Source organism: Asterias rubens, chromosome 2 (genome assembly GCF_902459465.1).
Source record: "Asterias rubens chromosome 2, eAstRub1.3, whole genome shotgun sequence".
NCBI classification, from domain to species: domain Eukaryota; kingdom Metazoa; phylum Echinodermata; class Asteroidea; order Forcipulatida; family Asteriidae; genus Asterias; species Asterias rubens.
Genome location: NC_047063.1, coordinates 2,583,681 through 2,608,135, shown reverse-complemented (window position 1 = coordinate 2,608,135; position 24,455 = coordinate 2,583,681). Strand labels below are relative to the sequence as shown.

Here is a 24,455-nt window from a genome sequence, read left to right as displayed (position 1 = left end):
TTCATGGGGAGAGGTTGATAGTGTTAAACATTGTGAGAAACAGCTCCCTCTGAAGTCATGTAGTTTTCGAGAAAGAAGTAATTTTCCACAAATTTGATTTCGAGTCCTCAAATTTAGAATTTGAGGTCTCGATTATTATCTCGCAAGTCTGACGACCAATCAAGCTCAAATTTTCACAGGTTTGTTATTTTATGCATATGTTGAGGTACACCAACTGTGAAGACTAGTCTTTGACAATTGCCAATAGTGTCCACTGTCTTTAACCACTCGACCCTAACACCCTAACATAAAACAATGAACTCTCACCGAGTTACGGTACAAGAGTGCCCTCGCTTTGTATCGTATCTATGGAGAAGGTGTGCGTAAACTTGATAAGAATTAAAGCCACAGCCTTATTTTGATTATGACGTCACAGCCTCTAGAATACAAACTGAACCTTGTGGTTGTTATCGTTAATGAAAAGAATAACAATAAGCATCAATATCGCAAAGTTATTGACGATATATTCTGCAGCAAGTTGACACCGAAAAAGTGCGCATTTGCAAAAGTTCCAGGTCAATAGTATTATTTCTTCGTCAAATATTAAAATAGTTTGTTCCCTCTTATTATACTTATGTGAAATTATTGATTTTATTTTACAATCTACTTTACATAACCACCGAGCTGTACGTACTCGTAAAGAAATGACGGTGCATTGGTTTTGGAAGGTATAATCTTCTGTATATTTACTTTATTAGATACTATTTAAATGCTTATTCCAAATACTCGCTCTTAAACATATAATGTTGGAGTCCCACATTTCTCTCATCAAACTTTGTTTGGAGCAAACCAACACAGGAGCTGATCTGAAACATAAGTCTTCAGCAGGGCTCCATTTCATAAAGCCTGTTGGAACGACAATTAATGTGCTAAGCATAGAAAAATATTGTTTAGCAGTTTTGAAGAATAGGATTTTCCTTCAGTTTATTGAACAAAAGAATGTCCACTGAGTGAATGCAACACAGAGCTGTGTGTGTGTCATAGAAATAGAACCCGGAGAACGCTGAGTGTCTCAATGTGCGTGCGGTTTCGTTGTGAGACCATTTTTATGGACGCTTATACGCCATTTTTGTTACGTGTGTATGGCAAAATATTTTGCCATACAATGGCATCATCATTGACCAATGAACACACTAGAACAGTCTATGTGCGCTGACATCTTGCAGTTTTGCCATACGCCCGTATCACGTGATGCTCATTTTGCCGTACACGCGTCTCACGCGATGATAATTTTGCCATACACGCGTATCATGCGATATCGATTCGCCGCGTTCACAGACGACACATAGGGTGGCCAAACTCGGGGTTCTTCGGGTTCTATTTCTATGGTGTGTGTGTATAGTATTGATTCTGATAGTGCCACCGAAGCTAAATGAATTATAGGAAAACTAATACTGTTTTAATGTCAAAGAAGAGTATGATAAACTTTCAAGTGGATATCCATGTCAAGATATTCAATGCTTGCCAATTATTATGCAATTATGGTTTAATTTAGTCTTAATGTATTACTCTCCTTGACTAGCACAAAATCCTACTGTTGTTTTCAGCGTCATGGGTTGAAAGAAAAACATGTTCCAAAAATGTTTATTTTTGACTGAATATTGTAACGATGGGGTCTAAATATTTAATACAATGTGTAATGCAGTGCCTAGGAAACAAGTGCTTGTTTAAAGGCAATGGACATAATGTCCATACATTAATTTATTGCAACTTTGGTGACCAATCGAGCAACAACTTTCACAGATTTTTTTAAGGACATGTTTGAATACACTAAGTGAGAATACTGGGGTGGATTTCACAAAGGTAGTCATAACTTAGGACTAGTCCTAGGCAATGTAAGAGATATGACCAGTCCTAAGTTAGGACCAGTAACTCATCCTAACTTAGGACCAGTCCTATCTCTTAGCATTACCTAGGACTAGTCCTCTGTCTAGTCTTTGTGAAATCCACCCCTGGTCTTTTACAAAGGTGTCCAGTGCCTTTTATTAAGCAGTCCAGTGGATTAAATCTGTGTGTGTGATTAACATACGTGTATACAAATTGTCATTTAAAACTTGGCGTATGTATGGTGCGTCCTTGTCATGTGCACGGCCTGCCATTTTGGTGAACCTAATGTTTTGACTCCACAAAATGGCAGACCGCAAGAAGTAAAAGGAAAACCACAGAATGTAAAGGAATATTTGTCAGGGCAGTCTACTTTTCAAAATTATCTCTCCGACCATTTTTTTCCCCACAATATTTGCATTTTACAGCTTTTGAGTGCCCAAAACCAAAGTCCTTTAAATTAGGGCTAAAAATGCTGTGAAGTCACAGGCATTTTAACTTAATCAGTCTCCTAAAAAAAAAATACATTACACACCTTTGATCTCTCAGATTGGAAGTGCCATTTCTTCAAACACATACAGAAATATATCAAAACATTAATACTTCTATCTTTTATTCTTTGTGCATGTTTTCTTTTATAAAATGTGTTTAAAATATGTTTTAAAAGTCATTCCATTATATTCAATCCACCATTTAAAAAATGCTTGATTTATTATTTTCTATTCTAGTTTCACTCTCCACCTTTTCGTTAACGTCCACCGAGGCTAGGCTTTATGTTCATAAAATGTTTTCTGTAAACTACACTTCCTTGCACTTTTTATTTTTGTAAAGTTTACAGGGAAAAAAGTGGCATGCTGAGTAAAAAACCCAAGCGTGTCTGGGGCAAGTTTCCTGAAACTGCTAGAAAGTCATCTGTTTGCTTAGCACATAAATCTAGCTCGGCAGGATTTGTTTACCAGCACAACATGCATGATGCTCTTCCTGTTTGCTAAGCCTCATGTCCTTTATTCTGTTTGTTAAAGGCACTGTTGGTAAATACTTAAATAACTTACTTACTATAAAAGAAATCCTTGATTACCATTACTTTCTTCATGGGAATCACTGTGAGTTTTGACTATAATACCTAATACCAAGAGCAAAAATTAAGGAAGCAATGTATGACCAGTGTTTTCTACAGAAACGTTATTATTTCAGAGGGTAGAATGTTATCAGGTATAATATTGAAATCATGCCTACATCACTGGATGTAAACGAAACGACTTTATCAAGTTAATGTTTTTGCAGTGTTTGGACAACAGAGGGCGCTGCAGATGTTATGATTGATGAAGTAACATCTTTCTTTTCTTGCAAAGATCTCTGCATTAACAAACCTCGTAATCTTTCGCTAAGTATTTCACATTCCAATAATGCCAGTGGTAAGCTTTTCATACGTAAAATGCATAAAATAGGTTGTATATTTTTAATACACATGAAAACATTACTTTTTCGAAAATTTAAAAAGCGTTCTTTGTTTTTGTATAAGAAAAACAAAAAAAATTGATACATATGTTTAGTGCAATAATCAATGACTGTTGATTGTTCAAATAGAATTAACAAATGCATCCTATGTTATAACAATCAATAAAGACATAAGTTTTGCGACCAAAAGCTGTATTATCATCCATCATTACTAGTAGCTTGTATTTGTATTTGTGATCCTTTGTATATAGGCCGCCAGTGACATCAAATAAAAGAACCTTACATACAACAGGTGGGCTTATGGGAGTGCCATTGTGGGGTCTTTTACAAAATGGCTCCCAGCTCTGTGAGAGAACATTTTTAATTATATCAAAACTAGAGGGATCGAGTGATGCATTAATTACAATCGATCGGTCCAAAAAGACCGATCGATGTTTTGAGAGGAGTTTGTGCTTTTGTGCGTTCCATACATTTTACTCGGTGCAAGGGAACCGGACCGCAACCTCGCTGCCATGCATGGGCAGCGCGCCGTACCACCCGCGTGCTCTGCGTACGTCTCTAGGAAAAAATGGCGCGGCGAGATCGATCACTCCTGGGAACGAAGTTGACCGGACCGCACGTAAAAACATCGAGCAGACGAAAATTAAAAACAGATTATGTGCGCGCTTCTGCTAGCCGGTAGACTAGTAGTGGTCGTGTTGCGGAAAGGTAATGTTTGTAACTTCTTAAATTGTTGACATTCTTCTTATTATTGCATGATAAGGGCTTCGCAAATTACACTTGCATGTGATAAAACAACAACAGCTATTTCAATACTCTACCTCCGTGACTTCGACTGAGTCGGTGAGTTTCATGTCGCATACAAAATTATCATTGTCTACGTGCATGGTCCAGTTCAAATAATGGTGGGACGATAGTTAGACAAGCCCAACTTGTACTTGTTGAACTGTCGGTCTCATGGCGACTGTGAAGAGACCGATGTTAAAAGGGAGCCATATTACTTAGCTCAACAAGGTGGGCTAGACTTTGACTATCTAAGTTTCTAAGTTTTGGTTTTGGAGGTTGAATTGGTCCAGGTAAGGTGTCACATTTCTCCACTTATAATATTATTATACATGCCACACATGATCCTGGACATGACATGGATAACTTTCCGTATGGCGCCACCACTTTTTCACTCATTTTGACAAAAAGGGATATCTCATTGAGGTAAATTAGATACTGAATTATTTCTATCGAATGAAAAAGTGGTGGCGCCATGCAGAAACTTTTCCCATGATTTAAGCCTTTTTGAGGTGGCAGACACAATGCTACAACACTGTAATTGTGGTAAATTTGTGCGTATTGACCATAGAAATAGAACGTATGTTAATGTTATTCAGTGAAGTGCGCATTTTAGGCGACGCGGCGTTTACACGTAATGACCACCAACATGGTGAGCGTGGCATCAGTCGCGGTATGTGACGCACAAGTGACATTGACAAGAGGGTCACATGAAAATGCAAAGTAAACATTTGTTTTATGGCAATGTGACATGTACACAGACAGCCCCAGGCCTACTCCCAACCTAGAACTATTTCGGTTTCGTCCGAAAGCGGACGAAAGCGGACGAAACCAAAATAGTTCTAGGAGTACCCAAGGCCCCACCAGGGCCCAGAAAGCGAGAGTACACACACTCATCAGCACACCCTCACTGACTGAGCTGAGTGCGACGGAAGGGTTTTTAAAAAATACAATCACCGTTTCACCTCTTGTTTAAAAAGTCATAGGCCCTAGGGACCTATGGGTTCTATTCTACCCAGTATTAAAGTAGAAGTAGTTACTTAAATAGTTATGTTGCATTTTTACTTGAACACTCTCTGGCGTCAAGACTCCAATAAATTCTTTATTTTTACTACTTACATAGTACAACCTTACCTTACCTTAGGCTAGTATGTAAATATATCTTTAAACCTGAACATAGTTCTCTTTGAATAGCATTGATTGGTATTTCTAAAATATATTTAGTATACCACCACAGGATTAATGTAATAAAAATAGTAATACTGACTTTAAAAAAACTCATCACCAGAAACATAAACACCATTTATTATATTAAGATGTAGTGTCAATATTGACTGCCGTATGTGTAAATCTAATTGTAATTTTATCATTGTAGCTATATTTATAAATGTTTAGATGATTGATTTATTGCTTGGCACCTTTGAATTTAATGGAATTGAATTGGCATCAGTGTTCTCACTGAAAGTTTTCCCCACGGTAGGCCTACGTAAAATAAACGTTCTGTTTAATTTATAAATACTAAATGCTTTAAAACGGCTAATATAAAAATCACAATCTGGTTTTAATCCATGTTTAGATAGAGTGCTTCAGCATTTTCAGCACAATGACCGCTTGTTGAGCAAGTCCGGTCTGATGTAGTTTGAATACCAAAGATGACCACAGCAAGAAAGGCGCTTAAGATATTTCTCGGCGGGTTCACGTTGGGAGTAGGTGGCTCTCTAACATTCTTCGACAAGGTCGGCTATTTTGCAACCGTTGATGGCAAGTCGATGCAGGTAAATAAAACAAAGGTCAATTTCATTTTGTATTGTGGTGTTGTGGCTGAGCGGATAAGAGCATCGGACTCAAGTTCTGGTGGTTTAGTGATCGGGATGTGGGTTTGAATCCCGGTTGTGACACTTGTGTCCTTGAGCAAGACACTTAACCAATAAGCTTGTCTCCACCCAGGGGTAAAATGGGTAACTGGTGAGGCCGGGCAGAGATGGTTTATGTGAATGATTAGCTTGGAGCGCGGTAACTCGCAGCACCGTCTGTATGCTCCCCCCTACCCCCTCCCCGCCCCTCGAGCTGAGATGGTTTAAAGCCAGTGGACACTATTGGTAAATGTCAAAGACCAGTCTTCTCACTTGCTGTATCTCAACATATGCATAAAATAACAAACCTGTGAAAATTTGAGCTTGATCGGTCGTTGGAGTTGCGAGATAACTATGAAAGAAAAAAAACACCCTTGTCACACGAAGTTGTGTGCTTTCAGATGCTTGATTTCGAGACCTCAAATTCTAAACTTGAGGTCTCCAAATCAAATATGTGAAAAAATACTTCTTTCTCGAAAACTACTCCACTTCAGAGGGAGCTGTTTCTCACAATGGTTTATACTATCAACCTCTCCCCATTACTCGTTACCAAGTAAGGTTTTTATGCTAATAATTATTTTGAGTAACTACCAATAGTGTCCACTGCCTTTAAGGAATGAAGTTCATGTATATGGCCCAGTAGCCAATAGTGTCCACTGCCTTTAATCCTTGTTTTTATAAATTAGTGAGTTTTTTTTATTGTGTGAATTCAGCCTGTCTTCAATCCCGACCATGAGCAGCGAAGAGACGTAATTTTCCTGAATCACTGGGCACTCAAAGACTACAATGTTCAACGAGGTGATATCGTCTCTTTAGCGTGAGTTTGAGCTGGTTGTTATTGTTTTTTTTTAATTTTTTTATTTAAGGATAACTGACGAAACTGGGTGAAGGGGAGGCACTGTTGCAATAGTCCCTTCCCTTCACTATTTAGGTTGGTGGTATTGCTCTTGATCTCCAGTGGGGGTCTCATTAGGGGCTATGCTATTTTCTTTTTTTTGGGCAGTACCACATGTGTATTTGGATTTTGTTGTGGGGTCACCTTGGGGACCCTAAACAAGTGTGGTGGGGTGGGGAGTGCCCCCCCCCCCCCAAACTGCTTATTTTTATCTTGTATTTGGATGTAATTTTTAATTTTTAAAATAACTTCCTGATATTGTATTCTGCCTTTTCTGTTTACTAGTATTTTACCTCTTAGTTGCCTTTGAGTGGGTGTATATTCTTGTGTAGGCCTTATATGTAATGTTTTTTTAATAACTATTTGCTTTTGTCTTTTTTATTTACTTAATTTCGTATCCAGCGCTTTAAGGCCGTTTTGCACCACTGCTGCGCTTAATAAGTACTTATTATTATTATGTTTACCAGCTGTCGACAGTACTATTCAATGTCATATTATCCCTTTCCCATTGGAGTTGGGTTTATGTGGTGTTGTTTACTAACTTTAGTTTCAATTTGAACTTTTGTTCTCAGATCCCCCAATCACCCGGATGAAGTTCTTGTAAAGAGAGTGATAGGACTGGAAGGTGATACGATACGGTGTGTCATCTTAACATCTGTTTAGTGGTTTATTTGTTGTTATTGTAGGGATCCAAATTACGCCCTCAGTGTTGAACTTTTAAAAAGTTAACTTTGGGGTTGTCACATGACAATTTCCCATTCGTCTTTTAGAAAGAACCTTATTTGGTCCGTTTATGCTCTATATTTGTGTATAAATCTATTTATCTGGGAGGGATAAGTTCATTGGTCTATCTGTGAGTATTGTTTTTGTGTTGGAGCTCTAATATTATCTCTTAAAGGCAGTGGGCACTATTGGTAATTGCCAAAGACTAGCTTTCACAGTTGGTGTATCTCAACATACACGTATGCATAAAATAACAAACCTGTGAAAATTTGAGCTCAATCGGTCATCGAACTTGCGAGATAATAATGAAAGAAAAAACACCCTTGTCACACGAAGTTGTGTGCGTTTAGATGGTTGATTTTGAGACCTCAAGTTTTAAACCTGAGGTCTCGAAATCAAATTCATGGAAAATTACTTCTTTCTCGAAAACTATGGCACTTCAGATGGAGCCGTTTCTCACAATGTTTTATACCATCAACCTCTCCCCATTACTCGTCACCAAGAAAGGTTTTATGTAAATAATTATTTTGAGAAATTACCAATAGTGTCCACTGACTTTAAGTACTGTGATTTCTAAGGCTCTAGTTTGATCGAATTGTAAACCATGTCATTTTGTGTATTGCTAGGCAGCATCATGTGTGGGCGTGTAGCTACTCTTAGCCTCGTGTGTGCTGACCTTTTTGTGACTTTTTTTCACTGTGCATTGTGTAATGTAATTATACTATGATTGTGACTTTTTCAGTATATATTGTGTGCTATGGGTTTGAAGATTTAAAACATAAACAAGTGTCATGATCTTAATCGGGATTCGAACCCACACCCCAGTGTCTTAACCACCATAACTTGAACCTGATATTCTGAACTGCTTGACCATGACACCCCACTTGAAATCTTTGAAATAATTACCCTGGTACTTGGTAGCTTTAATTTAGTTCGCCGTGTTTTTCTTTGTTTGTTTTATTAGAACGTTAAGCTACAAGAATCGTTACGTGACGGTACCTGAGGGCCATTGTTGGATAGAGGGCGACCATCATAGTGTCAGTCTAGACAGTAACTATTTTGGACCAGTGAGTTCCTACATGCATTGTATAACTTCTTAGCAAGGGGCGGGGCTCAAATGTTTGAGGAAAAAAAGGGGGGGTTTTATGGGACCTGGGGTCGATTTCACAAAGAGTTAGGACTCGTCTTATCTCGAGTTAGGATGAGTAACTCGTCCTAACTTAGGATTAATGTTAAGGGCTGCATGCTACAGTGCAGGGTTGGGACTCGTCCTTAAGTCCTAAGATTAGTCTTAAGTTAGGAAGAGTTTTGTGAAATCGACGGCTGGCCCCTGGGGTGGATTTCACAAAGAGTTAAGATTAATTTCATCTTGAGTTAGGACGAGTTAATCGTCCTAAATTGGGAGGAGCCATACGTTTTGTATAACTCCTAGGCTCTTTGTGAAAATGGACCCCTCAACACTTTGTCCATGTTGTTATAAGAACTGAATCAAAATGAGAACAAACTCTTTACACATGTTGAGATCAGGCCTGGAATACACAGAGGCCAAAGAGGCCGCGGCCTTGGTGCCCCTTCAAAAGTGTCCCGTAAACTTTCAAATATTTACAATGGAAATGCCCCCTCTTTGTAAATTTTAATATAGCCTCCAATGGCGATATATTTTTTATATAAACTTGCAGGAATTTGGCCGTTGCCCACGAATGTAACAAGAAATAAACTATCTATCTATCTATCTATCTATCCCTATCCAAAGTGAAAATGGCCTTTCCCTCTCAAAGATGAATTTCAGGGCTGTAAGATAGTATTTATTTGAATGAGCGCTTATTGTCGTTTGTCTTGTGAGTAAGTGTATTTCAATGCTTATCGTCTTCAGGAGAAAGATAAGAGCATACTGATCAAACATAATGTAGAGCTGTCAGCCAACGGTTCTTTTCAGAACCAACACTACTCAAAAGAGATTGACTCGTGGTACTACCGTAAATAACACCTAATTATACTTTCCATTATACCATGCCAACTGTCAAATCCTACATAGGAACTAATTTACAGATTTGTATTTTAATGACTGTTTCTTTGATTTGTAGGTTGCGCTTGGACTTGTGCATGCTCGTGCCTCTCATATCATTTGGCCACCACATCGTCAACAGCGTCTGGTAGCCAGACTCCCCAAAGACCGTCAGCCAATCAGCCTGTCAACCTCACTGGAGGAAGAGTTGTTCGGGTACCAGGAAGTGGATGAAGTATGAGTGTCCCCATGTGCTTAACCGTGCAATCACCACGCAAAGAAAAGATCCCACAGATTGTGTAAGTTATAACTAATTGTAAAACTATGCTTCAATGGACCCTTCCCATGGAATATGCTAATCACATTCACGCATGCGTACAGACCCTGTTGGTTGGCACTAAGCAGACGCGCAATTGCGTCGGCGTCACGCACCCATTAGCCGTGTACAAAACGGCGCGATGTTCCCTCATTTTGCCAACCAAAACGTTAGTGCGCACGCGCTATGTGCAGTTTACATATTTCATGGGAAGGGTCTATTGTGAGATTGTTTTGGAGGGGAAGGATAAATGTATGGATGTAGAGCATGTTGTTTACAGGTGTGGCCATCATTCTTGGGCTTCTCTACCAGGCAAACTTTTACAAAAGTTCATAGTTCCTAATGAAATAGGGATGCTTTTCAACACTGAACTAGCCAGCCAGGCCACACTGAGTGAATGGTGACTAGTCCTCGGGGTGTTTTAACTACCAATTGGGCAACGGGGGAACGCTGGTCTGTAGAAGATACACCAATGGACCGTTCCGGCTTTTCACTAAGCTCCGCCCACAGTGCACGTGAGCAAGACATGTGTACGAGCACTCCCAATGACATTCTGCACGATTCTGCTGCGAGTGCCAAATATACGCGCATGCATGACCGAGTTTATCCGACCACAATCATTGCTGTGATTGGTCAAATGGGTGAACGCGCATAGTTTGATTGACAGGCCGGATCGGTCCATTCATTCAACCTGATTGCATGGACATTGTGTGCGGAGAAGTTTGACTCATTGGCGGCTTTAAAAAAAAAAGGAACTGCACTACCCTCATGATTGCTGCTTTTTTTGCATTTTGGTGTGATGGCACAGGATGACCAAACGGGCTGGGATGACTGAAGCCACACCCTAGCCCTAGCCTAGCCAAACTGTCTATTTTTAAAGTGGGTTTAAGGGCTGAATTTGCGAGTTTGACCAATGCCTACCTTCCAAACTATACATGAAGGTACGACTACTTTACCGAAAGAAACTTACTCCTGGCATGATTATCTTCCTAGTTTAGTCTGATTTCCGACTTTTTGCCTTCAAAATAAAAAAAAAATAGGAAAAGATGTGATTAGGTAGCCTTAAAGTCTATTGCAGCCTACATCATAGGTCGGCTTTGTACTTGATTAAATGATCCTCCTTTTTTTCAAAGGACCAACTATCCTGCCTGTTACTCGTGTGCTGCATCATCTCTATTTATTTGAATTGAAAAATGATTTTACAAGTAACTGCTATTCACTGTTTCCTTTTAAGAAGAAACTGATCCTTTTTTCTTTGACTCTGTTTGAGACAGTATCAGCCATAAGTGATCATGTCCATTGTGTTTTGTTATCTGAAATTTTATGAATTCAATAATGTTTGATCCAGCACGTTACAAATGAAAACAGATGTATTCGACTCCATGTTTTATTAATTAGCTTAACACCATCGGTCGCAATAAGTTGCAAAGTAGGTTTATTTTGGTTTTGCATAACGAGCTCACCTCGGCACAGGGCACACTTTGCAGTTAATAAAAGAGAAATGTTCTTTTTAGAAAAAGTGCGTTTAACCTTTTTTTTCAAGTGTTTCAAGTCCCAACATTGTATGGACTCTTTTGGTCTCTGTTCACAAGATCAAACAGTTTTTTTTAGCAATGTCCCTACATCCTATTTGTTAGGTTTTTTGAGGGATGTTCCCACGTGTTTTGTACATGAAAAACAAACTGCAGATCACCTGCCAAACGTTGACATTGTTCGCTTTTGTTAAGGTCCTCGGTTAAATATGTATCAGTGGTGTATAAGGGTTGGGAAGGGGGTGCCTTGACCCTCCCCTCCTTTACTCTGAACCCTTTCCCCTCTTTCTTGCGAATGCCCCCCCCCCCCAAATGAGCTAAAAAGCAAACCAAAAGTCTTTGCCTCCGTTGGCCCATTGAAAAATGTCTAAGAGGTAGGCGGCACTTACACCAGTCGACACAGTTCTTGTGACATTAATGATTTTTTGCGTAAGATTATGAAATTAAAGACTACAAAGACGAAACATAAAAAATAATGAGGCCCTTGTTCTATCGATATTAGGGACATTTCGATACCCTTGAAAGCAAAAGATTTGTCATGAAAGAAATTTTCAAAAGAGACATTCAATTTAGTAATAATTGTAATTTTATTTCAATCAGCGTCCAAAATTTATGAACAACTCTTTTATTGAAAACAATTTAAGTGAAATAACAATCATTTTTTTGTATAAAACTTTCTTAAAAAATTACTTAATATATAATAAGTTTATTGTTTTGTGTTTAACTGTTGTGGCTTAGCTTTGACAAGCTCCGCTAGACCCATGCAGGCATTTTGGAAACCATGAGTTTTAGATCGGCTGCGTCACTTTTAGCCATTTTGATGCCATGTGCTGTAGACACACGGTTTCAAAATGGCAGAGTGACCTAACCAGAAACTAAGCCTTGATTTCGAAAATGCTTTTAACCTTAACTCTTTTTTTTCCTAATAGCAACAAGTAGTTTTTGTTAAGAGGAAATGATCTCTGTTGCTTATTGTTTTTTTTATATCCTTATTTTTTTAAACAAATCTTCCGGGTGAGTGATATCATTTTGTCAATGCTAAACCAGTTATAGTTATTTTCACTTGAATTGATGCATAAAGTAACAAGCAAATTTAGATTGAAATAAAAAGATATATTTTAAAGAAATGATTTGGTTAGTGGCGTTTTTTTATCGAATCGAATCACTGACAAAAGGCTGAATAAATTAGTATCACAGAAAGATAACTTATAATTATTTTGAGTGATTATAGTCTTCAAGTCGACTCCCATACAAAAAAAAACCCTGCAAACTCTGGGGTTTAAATTGTTGGCAATAATTTGTATTTCATACCGCAACTGGAATTTTGGTTGCTCAGAAAAAACTACAACATGATTGTGGCTTTTAGTTTTGTAAACGCAGAGCTTCCCCCCTTCATCCAGTCTTTTTGTTGACTAATTATGCTAACATAAATTTACCATCATTATTGTCTGTGAATATAGATTCATGGTCGAATGTGGTGCTTTACAGCTTGGTAGAGACTTCCTATGCGTGATTTGGGAGGAGTGTTTTTGTGGCTCTTCAACATCGATGTGAGTTCTTGCAACACTTGTCCCATTGCTGGTCTCGTCTTTGGCAACGGATGACTGCATCGTTTACCCAAGGACTTCAAATGAGAAAGATGTCTGCTCGATCGAGCTATGTCTCTGAAAACCACCCCTAGACTAAAGACATCCGATAGGGGACTGAATGTGGCTCTGCCTTCGACGATCTCAGGTGCCAGCTGGCCGCAGTACTTGAAGCAGTGTTTTTGGTCTTCTGCACTGAGGTATCTTACAGGGGGAGGGTCGTTTATGCGAGATGCACACCCAAGATCGATGATCTTGCCCTCCCATGTTCCTGATTGGTCTGGGGTGTCACGCAACACCATGACGTTTGCATTATGCAAATCATTGTGGGTCCAGCCTGCAGCATGCATATCCATGAGACCTTTGGTGATGTCAATACACACTTTCAACCAATCCTGTGACTTCAATAGTCTCGGAGGGCTGAAAGCTTCAAGCACACTCCAAGATGTCTTTTGATCGAGGGTGCCAATGAACTCCATGGCGAATGAGTTGCGGTTCACGACTCCTAAAAGTTTTGGAAAGGCTGTACTGGAGGAGACGGCGCTCATTGCCTGTGTCTCCCTGGTCAATTCTTCGTTGGCTGCATATTGGTTTCCCGTGTGGGTTAGATGCTTGACGGCGACGAGACTGTTGTCAGAGCGCCTCTGCATCAGGATAACCTGGCCGTTGGCGCCCTGTCCGAGCGTGACTGGCGAGTAGGATGACCCCTTCTGTCGGAAGACGAGATCTAGGTCGCGTGTGTCGATTCTTGGGAGCAAGTCGACACACTGAGGAGCTGTATAAGCTGAGGTGAGGACTAGTGGTGTCTGATTATGAAGAGCTTGTGTGCTGCCAAAGCTCGGGCTCAACTGGTTGAGTGTTTGTGACACACTGCACAAGCTCGTTTGGTTGAGTGATGGTGACAGACTGCACAAGCTCGTTTGGTTGAGTGATGGTGACAGACTGTACACCCTCCGTCTTTTCGGAGACATAACATCAACAACTCCCAAACTGTTTACCTCTGGGCTGCTCATGTCTTGAATCATTTGATCCATCCTGGTGTCTTGGTCTTCATCCTGCACTCCTTCTTCAAACTCCTCCCTCTCATCTTTAATCTTCTTATCGTCTTGAGGAGGAGCAACTGATCCTCGTACAGAGACTGCTTTGGCTGATGAAGTCACTCGACATCTTCTTTTCTTTGGCCTTTTACGCCCATCCTGCTCTCCTCTCTCGAGACCTTCCCTTTCTGGTCGTCCAGAAACTTTTTGCTCCTGTGAGCTAAAAAGAAAAAAGAAAAAAGAAAAATAGTTGTAACCAAAATATTTAAAAACACGGAATCAAAATCAAAAGGACCTAAAACAACTTTTGAGCTTTCAACAGTGAATTTCCTTGCATCACTATTACAATGTCATGTTATGTTGACTGTCTGTAGGCGTTGTTGTATCTTGTGTCGATGACCAAATGAATATTAATTAAAGCAATAATGGAAGAAACAGTCTATTTTACTTGTTTGGTATTCACACAGGTCCACATGGGTCAAAAATATTGCAAATCGTTGTAATTTGTTGTAATACTTTTTCTCAAATAAACAAAAGGTTTTGTGTGTTCTTTTGTTTTGTAAAGCGCATTGAGAGGTCTTGCAGGACTGAATTGCGCTATATAAGTTTTTCTTCTTATGTTTGATAACAAAAAATCTGAACATTTTAGAGTTACAAAAAAAGTTTATGCTGTGGTCAAAGTTTTTTTCTGTTTTTTTCTCTTTTTCCTAAATGAAATTTAAGTGACTTACCTGTGGAGGGATGATGTCCTTGGAGATTTGGAGAGGCTCTTTTGGTTTGGAACCAAATTCCATTTCACTGATTTGTGCTTAACAACTCGGGCTAGCGAATCGCTGGACCTAGTCTCAGTCAGCGCTGGTAGTGGAACCACTTTGTGGTTGCCGAACAATCTGGATTTGTGAGCAAGAAAAAAAAGACATTTTCTTAGTGGTCCAGGGGTTAGAATGTACATGTATTACTTTTTATGCAAGTCGCCTGACACACAAGGCCTATACATAGTTAAGTCGTGGGCTACAATCAACTTTTGCCATTGCTACCTACTCATGGGGCTGAAACAGGGTTTCAGAAGTCCCCCCCCCCCCCCCACCCCCCTTTAAAAAAAAAAAAAAAATATGCCCGTCAAACGCCGTATTGTTTCACCGTTTTTTGAACTGCATTAACTGCGCCCAAATAAGACGCTTAATATTCTCGTAAACATGAGACTCGCATTATTTTATCCGTGGTAATTCTTTTGATTTGTTCTTGTGAACTGCTCTTTTTCCCATTGGACTTGTTGGGGTAGAAGTACCGCAACTTTTGTTGGGGTAGAAGTACCGCAACTTTTCTGTAGAATGACACAATTTTAATCCAATGGGGAAGCATGGTGAACTGACCAAGTTGTCAACTTTCCGCGACCGTGATGTAAAACGCGGGGAAAAGTTCAATGGCACACAACTCTTTGAGTATGGCGAGATTAGATTCTTTATCAAAACGATTCTTACCTTGTTCGCAACCTGTCGAACAGCGATCGGGTTAGTTGAGGTAGCTGTTGTCCGCTTTCTACCACCAGTCTAACCGACTTGGGATCTACCCGGTAGCTTGGTGCTGCTTGCGGCGGGAGACATTGGTCCTCTCGGACTTCTGTCTCACTCTGACTAGCTGATGCCGACTGGGATATTACGGCGGGCAGAAACCGGGATGGTTCTTGGGGAAGGGGCAGTGACCCCAGCTTGGACCCTGCCAAGCGATGACCACTGAGGGATCTATATGGTTAGGATGAGCATTTACTGATTATTATATTGTCCCCCAAAAAGTTGAAATCGCCGAGTATACTTTTACCCTACAATAATAAGGGCTTTGTCACACTAAGCAACGTTTACAGGCATCTTGGTGGAAACTGGAGCTACAGTTCAAGCTATGCCAACTTTTGTAGCACATCAGTAATATCTCAAACAGTGTCTTTCGATCCACGCTAAAAAAATGTCAACTCAAATGTAAATGTCTTTTCTTTTCGGAGATGGCATGGAACTGGTTTCGTGTAAATTAGCAGGTATAACATGACCCTATAACGCTTGATAGCAAGATCACGCACAGTGCGTTTATGTCAAAACGAGACATAGTTGATAACATTAATTGTAACATTTTTTTTTACAGCATTTGCCATTTGGATATGCTGTTTATTTTATACTGTAGGGATAGGTCTAAATAAAAAAATAAAGTTGATACTTTAAGGTTGGCCGATGCCAACGAAAAAAAAGGCGGAAAGATGAGCAGCAACAATTTGCTTGGGAAAAGCAAGCACAAAATAGAGACATTTTCTGAGGAGGTTTTCGTCATGCAGTTGATCGACAATATACATGTAGTTGCAAGGTCGAATTAAAAAAGATACACCTATGTAAAAGTGTGAATATTAATACACTCAAACGGGACTTACCGGAATTTCACCGAAGCATATTCTGAAGCAAAACGAAACATCTTGCTGAATTCTTAAAATCCTTGAAAACACTTTCTGAAAATTGTTCTTTGCAGAAATATCGCACTTAAGTTGCATTGAAAAACGCCGCGAAAGTAAAGTTCGTGTTCACACCTTGAAAAGCAAACTTGAACTCATTGCCAAACATAAACAAACATAGCTGTTACCATGTCTTTGGCTTCTTCCGCGTGAGAGATATCGATGACGTATTAATGGGTACGCTTCTTTTTTTTGGTTAATGAGTGTGACGTAGTTGGAAACTTTTTAAGACGCGCAAAAATCACCTAACCCACAACATTCCATATCTATGTGAGGGGAAAACGCAAAACGCACCCTTGCGTCAGCAGAGCGCGCGCGGATCGCTGGTGGATCCATCCACCAACTTTTCAAGCACCTTGATGAAGTTGTAAGATGTTAACAATAAGAAGACAAAATAATGTCAAAAATACTAACATAAACTACGAAGTAACTTCAAATTACCGGAAAATTACACAAGGCCCCCCTTTGAACCTCGTCCTACAGAAGTGTGGACACCTGGTAGAAAGACTTGAAGAAAACATTTTTAATATTGCCATGCTAAAAAAAAAATCCCGATTTGTTTTCAAGGATTCCCTTTTTTATTCGATTTAGAAGAACAAATCTCCCTATTGAAAAGCATTACGACAGTGGCATATTGATTAACAGAACAAATATTGCTTGCCGAACGGCGTCCAGTCGTTTGGACAATCCATGTTCTTAACGCAATGTATTGTCTCAAAACTGAACAAGGCGAGCAACACAATAGTTTACAGATGAGAAACCACGAGAGTATAATATTTGCAAGCACATAGGCCCAAGACATGGTCGATCAGCAGAGAATCTCAGAGTTCTTTTCGGCTTGGCCTAATAAAAGTCTGCCGGAGTCTGTTTTTATCAAGAGTGTTTAGAAACTTATATACTGCATTCACCGTTGCCTTCATCCCAGTAGACTTTAGAGTCGCTTTTAAGAACCTTCGCTTTTAAAAACCTGAACAAATTATTGTTTTTAATCTTGCATCTGCAATCATCTTACATTTTCGAAAGCCGTGCCACATGTTCTATTTTGTAATGGGATTTTGGCTTCTGGTGATTTCAAATTTTGTTTTGATTACCGCGGACTGAGTTTTTCTTCCGTTACCTAAACTAATTTAGGCTTCGGACACATTGTGGAGTTGCCTTTTGAGGCATGTTGGTCATCATACTAACTTCTGTACTTTTCCCGCCTTCCTTTCAACTTGTTTTGTGGACCCCGAACCGTTGTGTGTTCTTTCTATTCGTGTTTTAGTTCAATAGCCTACTGTGGAATAAACCACAACTCCAAAAACTTCCGAGTCAGAACGAGTCAGGGCCAGCCTTAAGTTTTTAATAATTATCTATGGGACTGACTAGTCCTAAGTTAGGACTATTCCATAACTAGCTCTTTGTGAAAGCCGATTGTGGAGCAGAATGCGCTATCTTCCAAACTTTAACGAAGCAATGGTTAAGTGCATTTCTCAAGGGCACATCATTTGTACCATGACCCGTGGATTCGAACCCACACTGCTGCCGAACACAATGAAATTAAGCTTGAGGTCCTCCGAACTAGATCCCACTGCAGCAAAAACCACCCCAATGCCTCAGGCCCCATGGGATCGGACTCTAAATCCAGGTCAAAACAATCTGAGTTAGACTGGAGATATCGCCTCTTTCCATGATCGGAGCTGGTCGAGTGTGAACGTAGGTTTATATCGGTGACCCCCCCCCCCGATTAGTAAAGGGGCGGGGCTTAGTTGGCATGGGATGGTAATTTTGAAGACTATTGGTGGCGCTGTTCACATCCGGGTCAGGTCGTTGCTAGCGCCATACACACACAAAACGACACCACCACTTTCGGCAGAAAATCAGCAGTTTAGCATGAAAAACATTACTTTGAATTTAAGTAAGTATAGAAAATGTATGACATTGGAAGTGAACAATGCTTTTCCACTTCAGCTACGAAAGGATTGGCAAACGTAAAACTGTGAAATTACAGCTTTTTAATGGTTGCAATTAATTATGTTTTTTTTTTTAGAATAGCGCCGAGGAGCGGGACGTCGCGTGCTGTCAAATCAAAATTAAAATGAAATTAATTACTTAGTTAGGCCTTGGGGTCTTATTAGGGGGCTTAGTAAACGGGCTAATAATGTGTTAACTATGTTGGGGGATTGTTGGCCATGTTGCCTTTTGTTTGTAGTTTAGCTGGCCTTGCATTGATTGCAAGACACTTGACATTTGTAATTGTATTGTATTGTTACTGTGTATACTATTATATATTACTACTCACTACTGTACTATTGTTTGTATTGGCATTTTTTTATTGCGTCGTTTTGTTGGTCCTTTTTTTTAACCATTAATTATTAATTAAAAAATAATACTTTGTAACAGGATCAAGCTTTTTATGGGACTATGGTGGGACTGAACTTTTGCGTCAAAAATGAGGCCTACCACGCAGTGTAGTAAAAATCAAGATTTTTCAGCTGGGTGCGTGTTTGTATTTGTACATGAGCCGAGTTTGTGGGTGCTGAGTTTGCAAGATGCTGATGTTGTAGGTGCCGAGTTTGCAAGGTGCCGTGTTTGCAAGGTGCCGAGTTTGCAAGGTGCCGAGTTTCAAGGTGCCGAGGTTTACAGGTGCCAAGTTTGCAAGGTGCCGAGTTTGCAAGGTGCCGAGGTTTACAGGTGCCAAGTTTGCAAGGTGCCGAAGTGACCGGTACCCTGCAGAACATACAATTACAAAGAAGTTCTTTGATCTGTTAATGAAAGCCTTATTTTAAAGTCATTGGACACTTTGGGTAAAGTATTGTCCAAGGCCTACACTTCGAGTATCACAACTGGTATATAAAATAACAATAGGACAACGTTTTGCCATGTCATGACATGTGTTTAAAATAAATTCGTAATTCTCGATATCGAGAATTGATAATTGTTTTTTATGTTTTTTTCAAAAAGTAAAGCATTTCATGGAATAATATTTCAAGAGAAATCTTTCACCATTACCTTCTGTAAACCCTGTAAGTTATTTGTAAATCTGTGAACTTTTTTTTTTTTCTGTACTGAAAGTGTCCAATGGCTTTAAAACGTTTATTTCTTACAGGGGTTGATGTTTGAAGCTGCAATGACCTGAGGTTATAGCGAAAGGAGTCGGCACTGGTTAGAAGTACAATAGCCTCCTGAAGTAAAAATGGCCTCATTAAAAGGTGTAGATCCTGAGATTCGGAAATATCTTCGGCTTCACAAAGTTCCTGATGTGTATGAGGTAAGAATGAATCAGCAATCTTTAAAGACACCGGACACTATTGGTAATTGTCAAAGACCAGTCTTCTAACTTGGTGTATCTCAATATATGCACACAAAAACAAACCTGTGAAAATTTGAGCTCAACTTAGTCATCGAAGTTGCAAGATAATAATGAAAGAACAAACAGCTTTGTTACATGAAGTTGTGTGCTTTCAGGTGCTTAACTTTGAGACCACAAAATCTAATTCTGAAATCTTGAAATCAAATACGTGGAAAATTGCTTCTTTCTCGGAAGTACGTGTCTTCAGAGGGAGCCGTTTCTCAGAATGTTTTATACTATCAACAGCTCCCCATTACTCGTTACCAAGTAAGGTTTTACATGTATGCTAATATTAGTAATTGTTTCGAGTAATACCGATAGTGTCCACTGCCTTTAATATAATGAATATCATAGCTATGAATATAAAACCATTTTAGAATGCCACAGATTGTACAGAAGGGCTTTTTAAAGCAAGTATAAACACCAAGTAGAAACATACTGAGGACTGTGTTTCAACTCGGCTTGCTCACGGAGGCAATGAGGATGATTGCCTCAATGCCCCCTGGCCTCGGCCCAATTTCATAGAGCTGCTAAGCACACAAAATTTGCTAAGCATGAAATTTCTTCCTGGCAGATAAAAACAGGATTACCAGCCAAATTTCCATTTGTTACATAAGTGCTTGTTACTGGTATTCAGCTTTTGTTTGCTTATCCTGAAAATCACATTGAAATTTGGTTGTTAAACCTGTATTTATCAAGGAAGAAATTTCATGCTAAGCAAATTTTTGTGCTTAGCAGCTCTATGAAATTGGGCCCAGGTCACTTTGAAGATTGGGTATGTAAAAAGATTTGTATAAGTTTTTATGCCAGCAAATTTTGTTAACGCTTCTGAAATTGTGTTTCGGATTACTCTATCTGCTTGGACATGGTACTCATTCTGAATTTTCTGTTGCAACTCAAAAGTGTGACATCCTTTTGAAGTTAACTTATCACATTAGTTTTATCATATATCGAGGTATACTTTCCCTTAAAGCCATTGGACCCTTTCGGTAAAAAAATAAAATAAAAAGTTCACAGATTTACAAATAATTTACAGGGTTTACAGAAGGTAATAGTGAAAGACTTCTCTTGAAATATTAGTCCATGAAATGCTTTACTTTTTGAGAAAACGATAAAACAATATAAATTCTCGGTAGCGAGAATTACGGATTTGTTATAAACACATGTCATGACACGGCGAAACGCGCGAAAACAGGAGTGGGTTTTCCCATTATTTTCTCCCGACTCCGATGTCCGATTGAGCCTAAATTTCCACAGGATTGTTATTTTATATATAAGTTATAAGTATATAAGTATATAAGTGTGGGACTTGGACAATACTGTTTACTGAAAGTGTATAATGGCTTTAAAGGCAGTGGACACTATTGGTAATTGTCAAAGACTAGCCTTCACAGTTGGTGTATCTCAACATATGCATAAAATAACAAACCTGTGAAAATTTGAGCTCAATCGGTCATTGAACTTGCGAGATAATAATGAAAGAAAAAAACACCCTTGTCACACAAAGTTGTGTGAGTTTGGATGCTTGATTTCAAGACCTCAAGTTCTAAATCTGAGGTCTCGAAATCAAATTTGTGGAAAAATTACTTCTTTCTCGAAAACTATGGCACTTCAGAGGGAGCCGTTTCTCACAAGGTTTTATACCATCAACCTCTCCCCATTACTCGTCACCAAGAAAGGTTTTATGCTAATAATTATTTTGAGTAATTACCAATAGTGTCCACTGCCTTTAAACAAACGTTCTGTTTTTGTGAATATTTGTAGGCCATCCTGACCGGACTAGCCGTTTTGTGTCCCGATGATCCGATGGAATACATCATTACCAAGCTGAAGGAGCTGATGAAAATGAGATTAGAGACTGTCCATGGACTGGAAGCTCTCAAGTGGTGAGTAGTTTATGAAATACTTATTCAAAAGCACTGGTCATGTTTAGTAATTGTCAAAGACCAATCTTCTCACTTGGTGTATCCTAACATATGCATGAAATAACAAACCTGTGAAAATTTGGGCTCAATTAGAAATTCCAATAAACTTTGCTCAGTTAAATGTAGGACTAACCGTTTCAAAAACAGTTGTATCCCCTCCCTAGTTGAGCTGCTCAATCACCAATAATTTTACTGGCCTGTAGATATCTTGTTTTCATTGTGTAAATATATTTGTATTGTATATCTTCTTACAATTTTTAAATTTTATATTCAAATCTACTCTATTTTTATAATCTCTTATTGTATATTTGCTGGTTTTTGATGTTTGAATGTATTTTTATAGTGCAAACCTAAACACAATTCAGCCTTTTGGCTGTTATGTTTGATTTTTAATAAAACAATACTAATCATAATAATATTAATAATAATAATAATAATAATTGGTCATGGAAGGTTGGTTCGAGTCCCAGTCTTGACACTTTAATGGGAGTAGTCAGGTGGGTAGGTCCTGAGTCACAGCCCGAGTTTTTGCCAACCCAGATTGGAAAACAATGGAAAGCCATGAGTGCAAATCAAGAAAAGATCATTATTTTTTTTGTAGCAATTTAACAAATTTGTTGATTTTGTTTAATACAGAACAACTAATTATGAGAGGTATTTTATTTAACTGAAAGTTTGCAGAAAATGTTGAACTTTGTTAATACATTTGTTTTACTAGCATTTGGCCGACCATGCCAACCAAGACGGTTTGTTTATCAAAAAGAGAAAGTTCTAAAAAACAATAGAACCCAGTTCACTTGCCTGTCAAGAGAAGGTGTTTCTGGCATGGCTGGCTGCATTAACTTCGCTGAAGCCAGCCCCGCCCCTTCCCCTGAACTCAGAACCCCTCCACCCCCCTCTTGCCCCCTAAAAACACCAATGCATGCGATACATTACAAATCCATCCCCTCAATTTGTTTTTGCCCTTGCTTCCCCACCCCTCCCCCAAAAACCCAAATTTTTGTTTAGGCTTAAAGCCATTGGACACTTTCCGAACAAAAAAAAAATTAAAAGTTCACAGATTTACAAATTACAGGGTTTACAGAAGGTAGTGGTGAAAGACTTCTCTTGAAATATTATTCCATGAAATGCTTTACTTGTTGAGAAAACATTAAAACAATATCAATTCTCGATATCAAGATTTACAGATTTATTTTAAACACACGTGCAGAAACAAGGGTGGGTTTTTCCCGTTATTTTCTCCCGACTCCGATGATTGGTTGAGCCTAAATTTTCACAGGTTTGTTATTTTATGTAGAAGTTGTGATGCACGAAGTGTGGGCCTTGGACAATGCTGTTTACCGAAAGTGTCCAATGGCTTTAACAATACACATTTTTTCTTTTCTTCTTTTGTCTCTGTATGTAGGGACACGTTAATTCCCCGGCATGCTAAACCAAGAAAGCGTCTCAGTGCAAACTACCTGGATGCTCTCTTCATGTTCGACGAAGAAAATCTGCAGGTACGTGCCATTATTTACTCTGATTTGGTGTATTTTGGTTTTTTCTTCAGAATGTTGCAACAGTTCTACTAGACTTGTTTGCAACTTCTAGGCCTTGGCGAATAAATCAAATATCCGGTTAATCTCCAGGGCCCAATTTCATAGAGCTGCTTAAGCACAAAATTTTGCTTAAGCAAAAAAATCCTTGCTTAGTAAAATCAGATTACTGGCCAAGACTCCACTCGATTGTTATGCTAAGTAAACCACAGCTAAATACCAGTCACAAGCAATGTATATGGCATGACATTTTTTGCCAGTAACATGTGAAAAATAAGCGAGCTATTTTCGTGCTTAAGCAAATTTTTTGCTTAAGCAGCTCTATGAAATTGGCCCCAGCCGTGACACTTGTGTCCTTAAGCATGACACTTAACCATTGTTTCGTCCTTCAGATGGGACGTTAAACCCTTGGTCTGTAAACCGTTGGTCTGTAACGCATGTAAAAGAGCCCAGTGCACTTATCGAAAAGAGAAGGGGTTTGCCCCGGTGTTCCTGGTCCGATCGGCAGCAAATTTTGCCACAGCACCATGTAAAGCATTACATGGTGCTATCAGAATTAGGTCTCATAATTCAAACGTAGTCCCACATCTGGCAGGAAATACTATATGTTACAGCGCCAGGAGCGTCACTGGGTGACAGACATGTGTGCTTTATAAGAAACCACAGATATTATTATTATTTATGGTGAATAGCTTTTCCTAACAGTAACCGTGTATAATGTTTTTGACCTAACCGGATATCCGCAAGGGGCGCCGATACCTATTAATAAACAGGATAGTCCTCTAACTACAACCAAGTAACCGGATTCCTATTATCAGCGATTGTCGGAAACTTCTATTAAGACAGCATAAAATAAGTATTGAACTGTGCTCACCTCTGTAAAGAGTTAAAACAATGACAACTCTGACAATTTTTGTTGAAAGATTTTGAAAGTTTTCCTTCTACATGTAGAGTCAATCACTATATCAAAAGAATCTTTAATTTAGATCCGGTTCTTTTTATGAATGAACCGAGTGACACTGTCTAAAACTAATATCAATCCGCCCATACATGTACGTCACCCGATTTCCTGACACACAAGTCAATGGGTCAAGAGCTTATTCACAAATGAATGATCACAAA

At 39.1% G+C, this 24,455-nt stretch overlaps 3 protein-coding genes across 5 annotated transcripts in view; 2 read left to right on the top strand and 1 right to left on the bottom strand.

The window, feature by feature from the left end:
- The first annotated feature begins 3,987 nt into the window (after nucleotides 1–3,987).
- On the top strand, nucleotides 3,988–9,977 carry LOC117306775 (mitochondrial inner membrane protease subunit 2-like). The gene is made up of 6 exons (XM_033791280.1): nucleotides 3,988–4,029; nucleotides 5,681–5,879; nucleotides 6,671–6,774; nucleotides 7,425–7,490; nucleotides 8,540–8,642; nucleotides 9,660–9,977. The coding sequence occupies exons 2-6, from the start codon at nucleotides 5,757–5,759 to the stop codon at nucleotides 9,819–9,821; spliced, it is 558 nt and encodes a 185-aa protein (XP_033647171.1). The 5' UTR covers nucleotides 3,988–4,029; nucleotides 5,681–5,756; the 3' UTR covers nucleotides 9,822–9,977.
- A 922-nt stretch (nucleotides 9,978–10,899) lies between these two features.
- Nucleotides 10,900–16,603, bottom strand: LOC117307369. Its single transcript, XM_033792108.1, has 4 exons — nucleotides 16,465–16,603; nucleotides 15,533–15,793; nucleotides 14,783–14,941; nucleotides 10,900–14,271 (listed from the first exon to the last, which is right to left on the bottom strand). The coding sequence occupies exons 1-4, from the start codon at nucleotides 16,503–16,505 to the stop codon at nucleotides 12,891–12,893; spliced, it is 1,842 nt and encodes a 613-aa protein (XP_033647999.1). The 5' UTR covers nucleotides 16,506–16,603; the 3' UTR covers nucleotides 10,900–12,890.
- A 1,172-nt stretch (nucleotides 16,604–17,775) lies between these two features.
- Nucleotides 17,776–24,455, top strand: part of LOC117306774 (dynein regulatory complex subunit 6-like) — a 28,915-nt gene continuing 22,235 nt past the window's right edge. For all 3 annotated transcript variants that reach the window (XM_033791279.1, XM_033791278.1, XM_033791275.1), the window contains exons 1-4: nucleotides 17,776–18,439; nucleotides 19,631–19,792; nucleotides 21,638–21,759; nucleotides 23,204–23,297. In XM_033791279.1, coding sequence (XP_033647170.1) covers nucleotides 19,718–19,792; nucleotides 21,638–21,759; nucleotides 23,204–23,297 — 291 coding nt within the window. In that variant the 5' untranslated portion in view covers nucleotides 17,776–18,439; nucleotides 19,631–19,717. The remainder of the gene's footprint in view (nucleotides 18,440–19,630; nucleotides 19,793–21,637; nucleotides 21,760–23,203; nucleotides 23,298–24,455) is intronic.

Coding starts and splice junctions, on each gene's coding strand:
- LOC117306775 (XM_033791280.1), top strand. CDS start 5,757: ATGACCACAGCAAGAAAGGCGCTTAAGATATTTCTCGGCGGGTTCACG. Junction 7,491..8,539: donor CTGGAAGGTGATACGATACG/GTGTGTCATCTT, acceptor TTGTTTTATTAG/AACGTTAAGCTACAAGAATC. Junction 8,643..9,659: donor ACAGTAACTATTTTGGACCA/GTGAGTTCCTAC, acceptor TTTGATTTGTAG/GTTGCGCTTGGACTTGTGCA.
- LOC117307369 (XM_033792108.1), bottom strand. CDS start 16,505: ATGTTTCGTTTTGCTTCAGAATATGCTTCGGTGAAATTCCG. Junction 15,794..16,464: donor TATGCTTCGGTGAAATTCCG/GTAAGTCCCGTT, acceptor CTAACCATATAG/ATCCCTCAGTGGTCATCGCT. Junction 14,942..15,532: donor TTCGACAGGTTGCGAACAAG/GTAAGAATCGTT, acceptor TCACAAATCCAG/ATTGTTCGGCAACCACAAAG.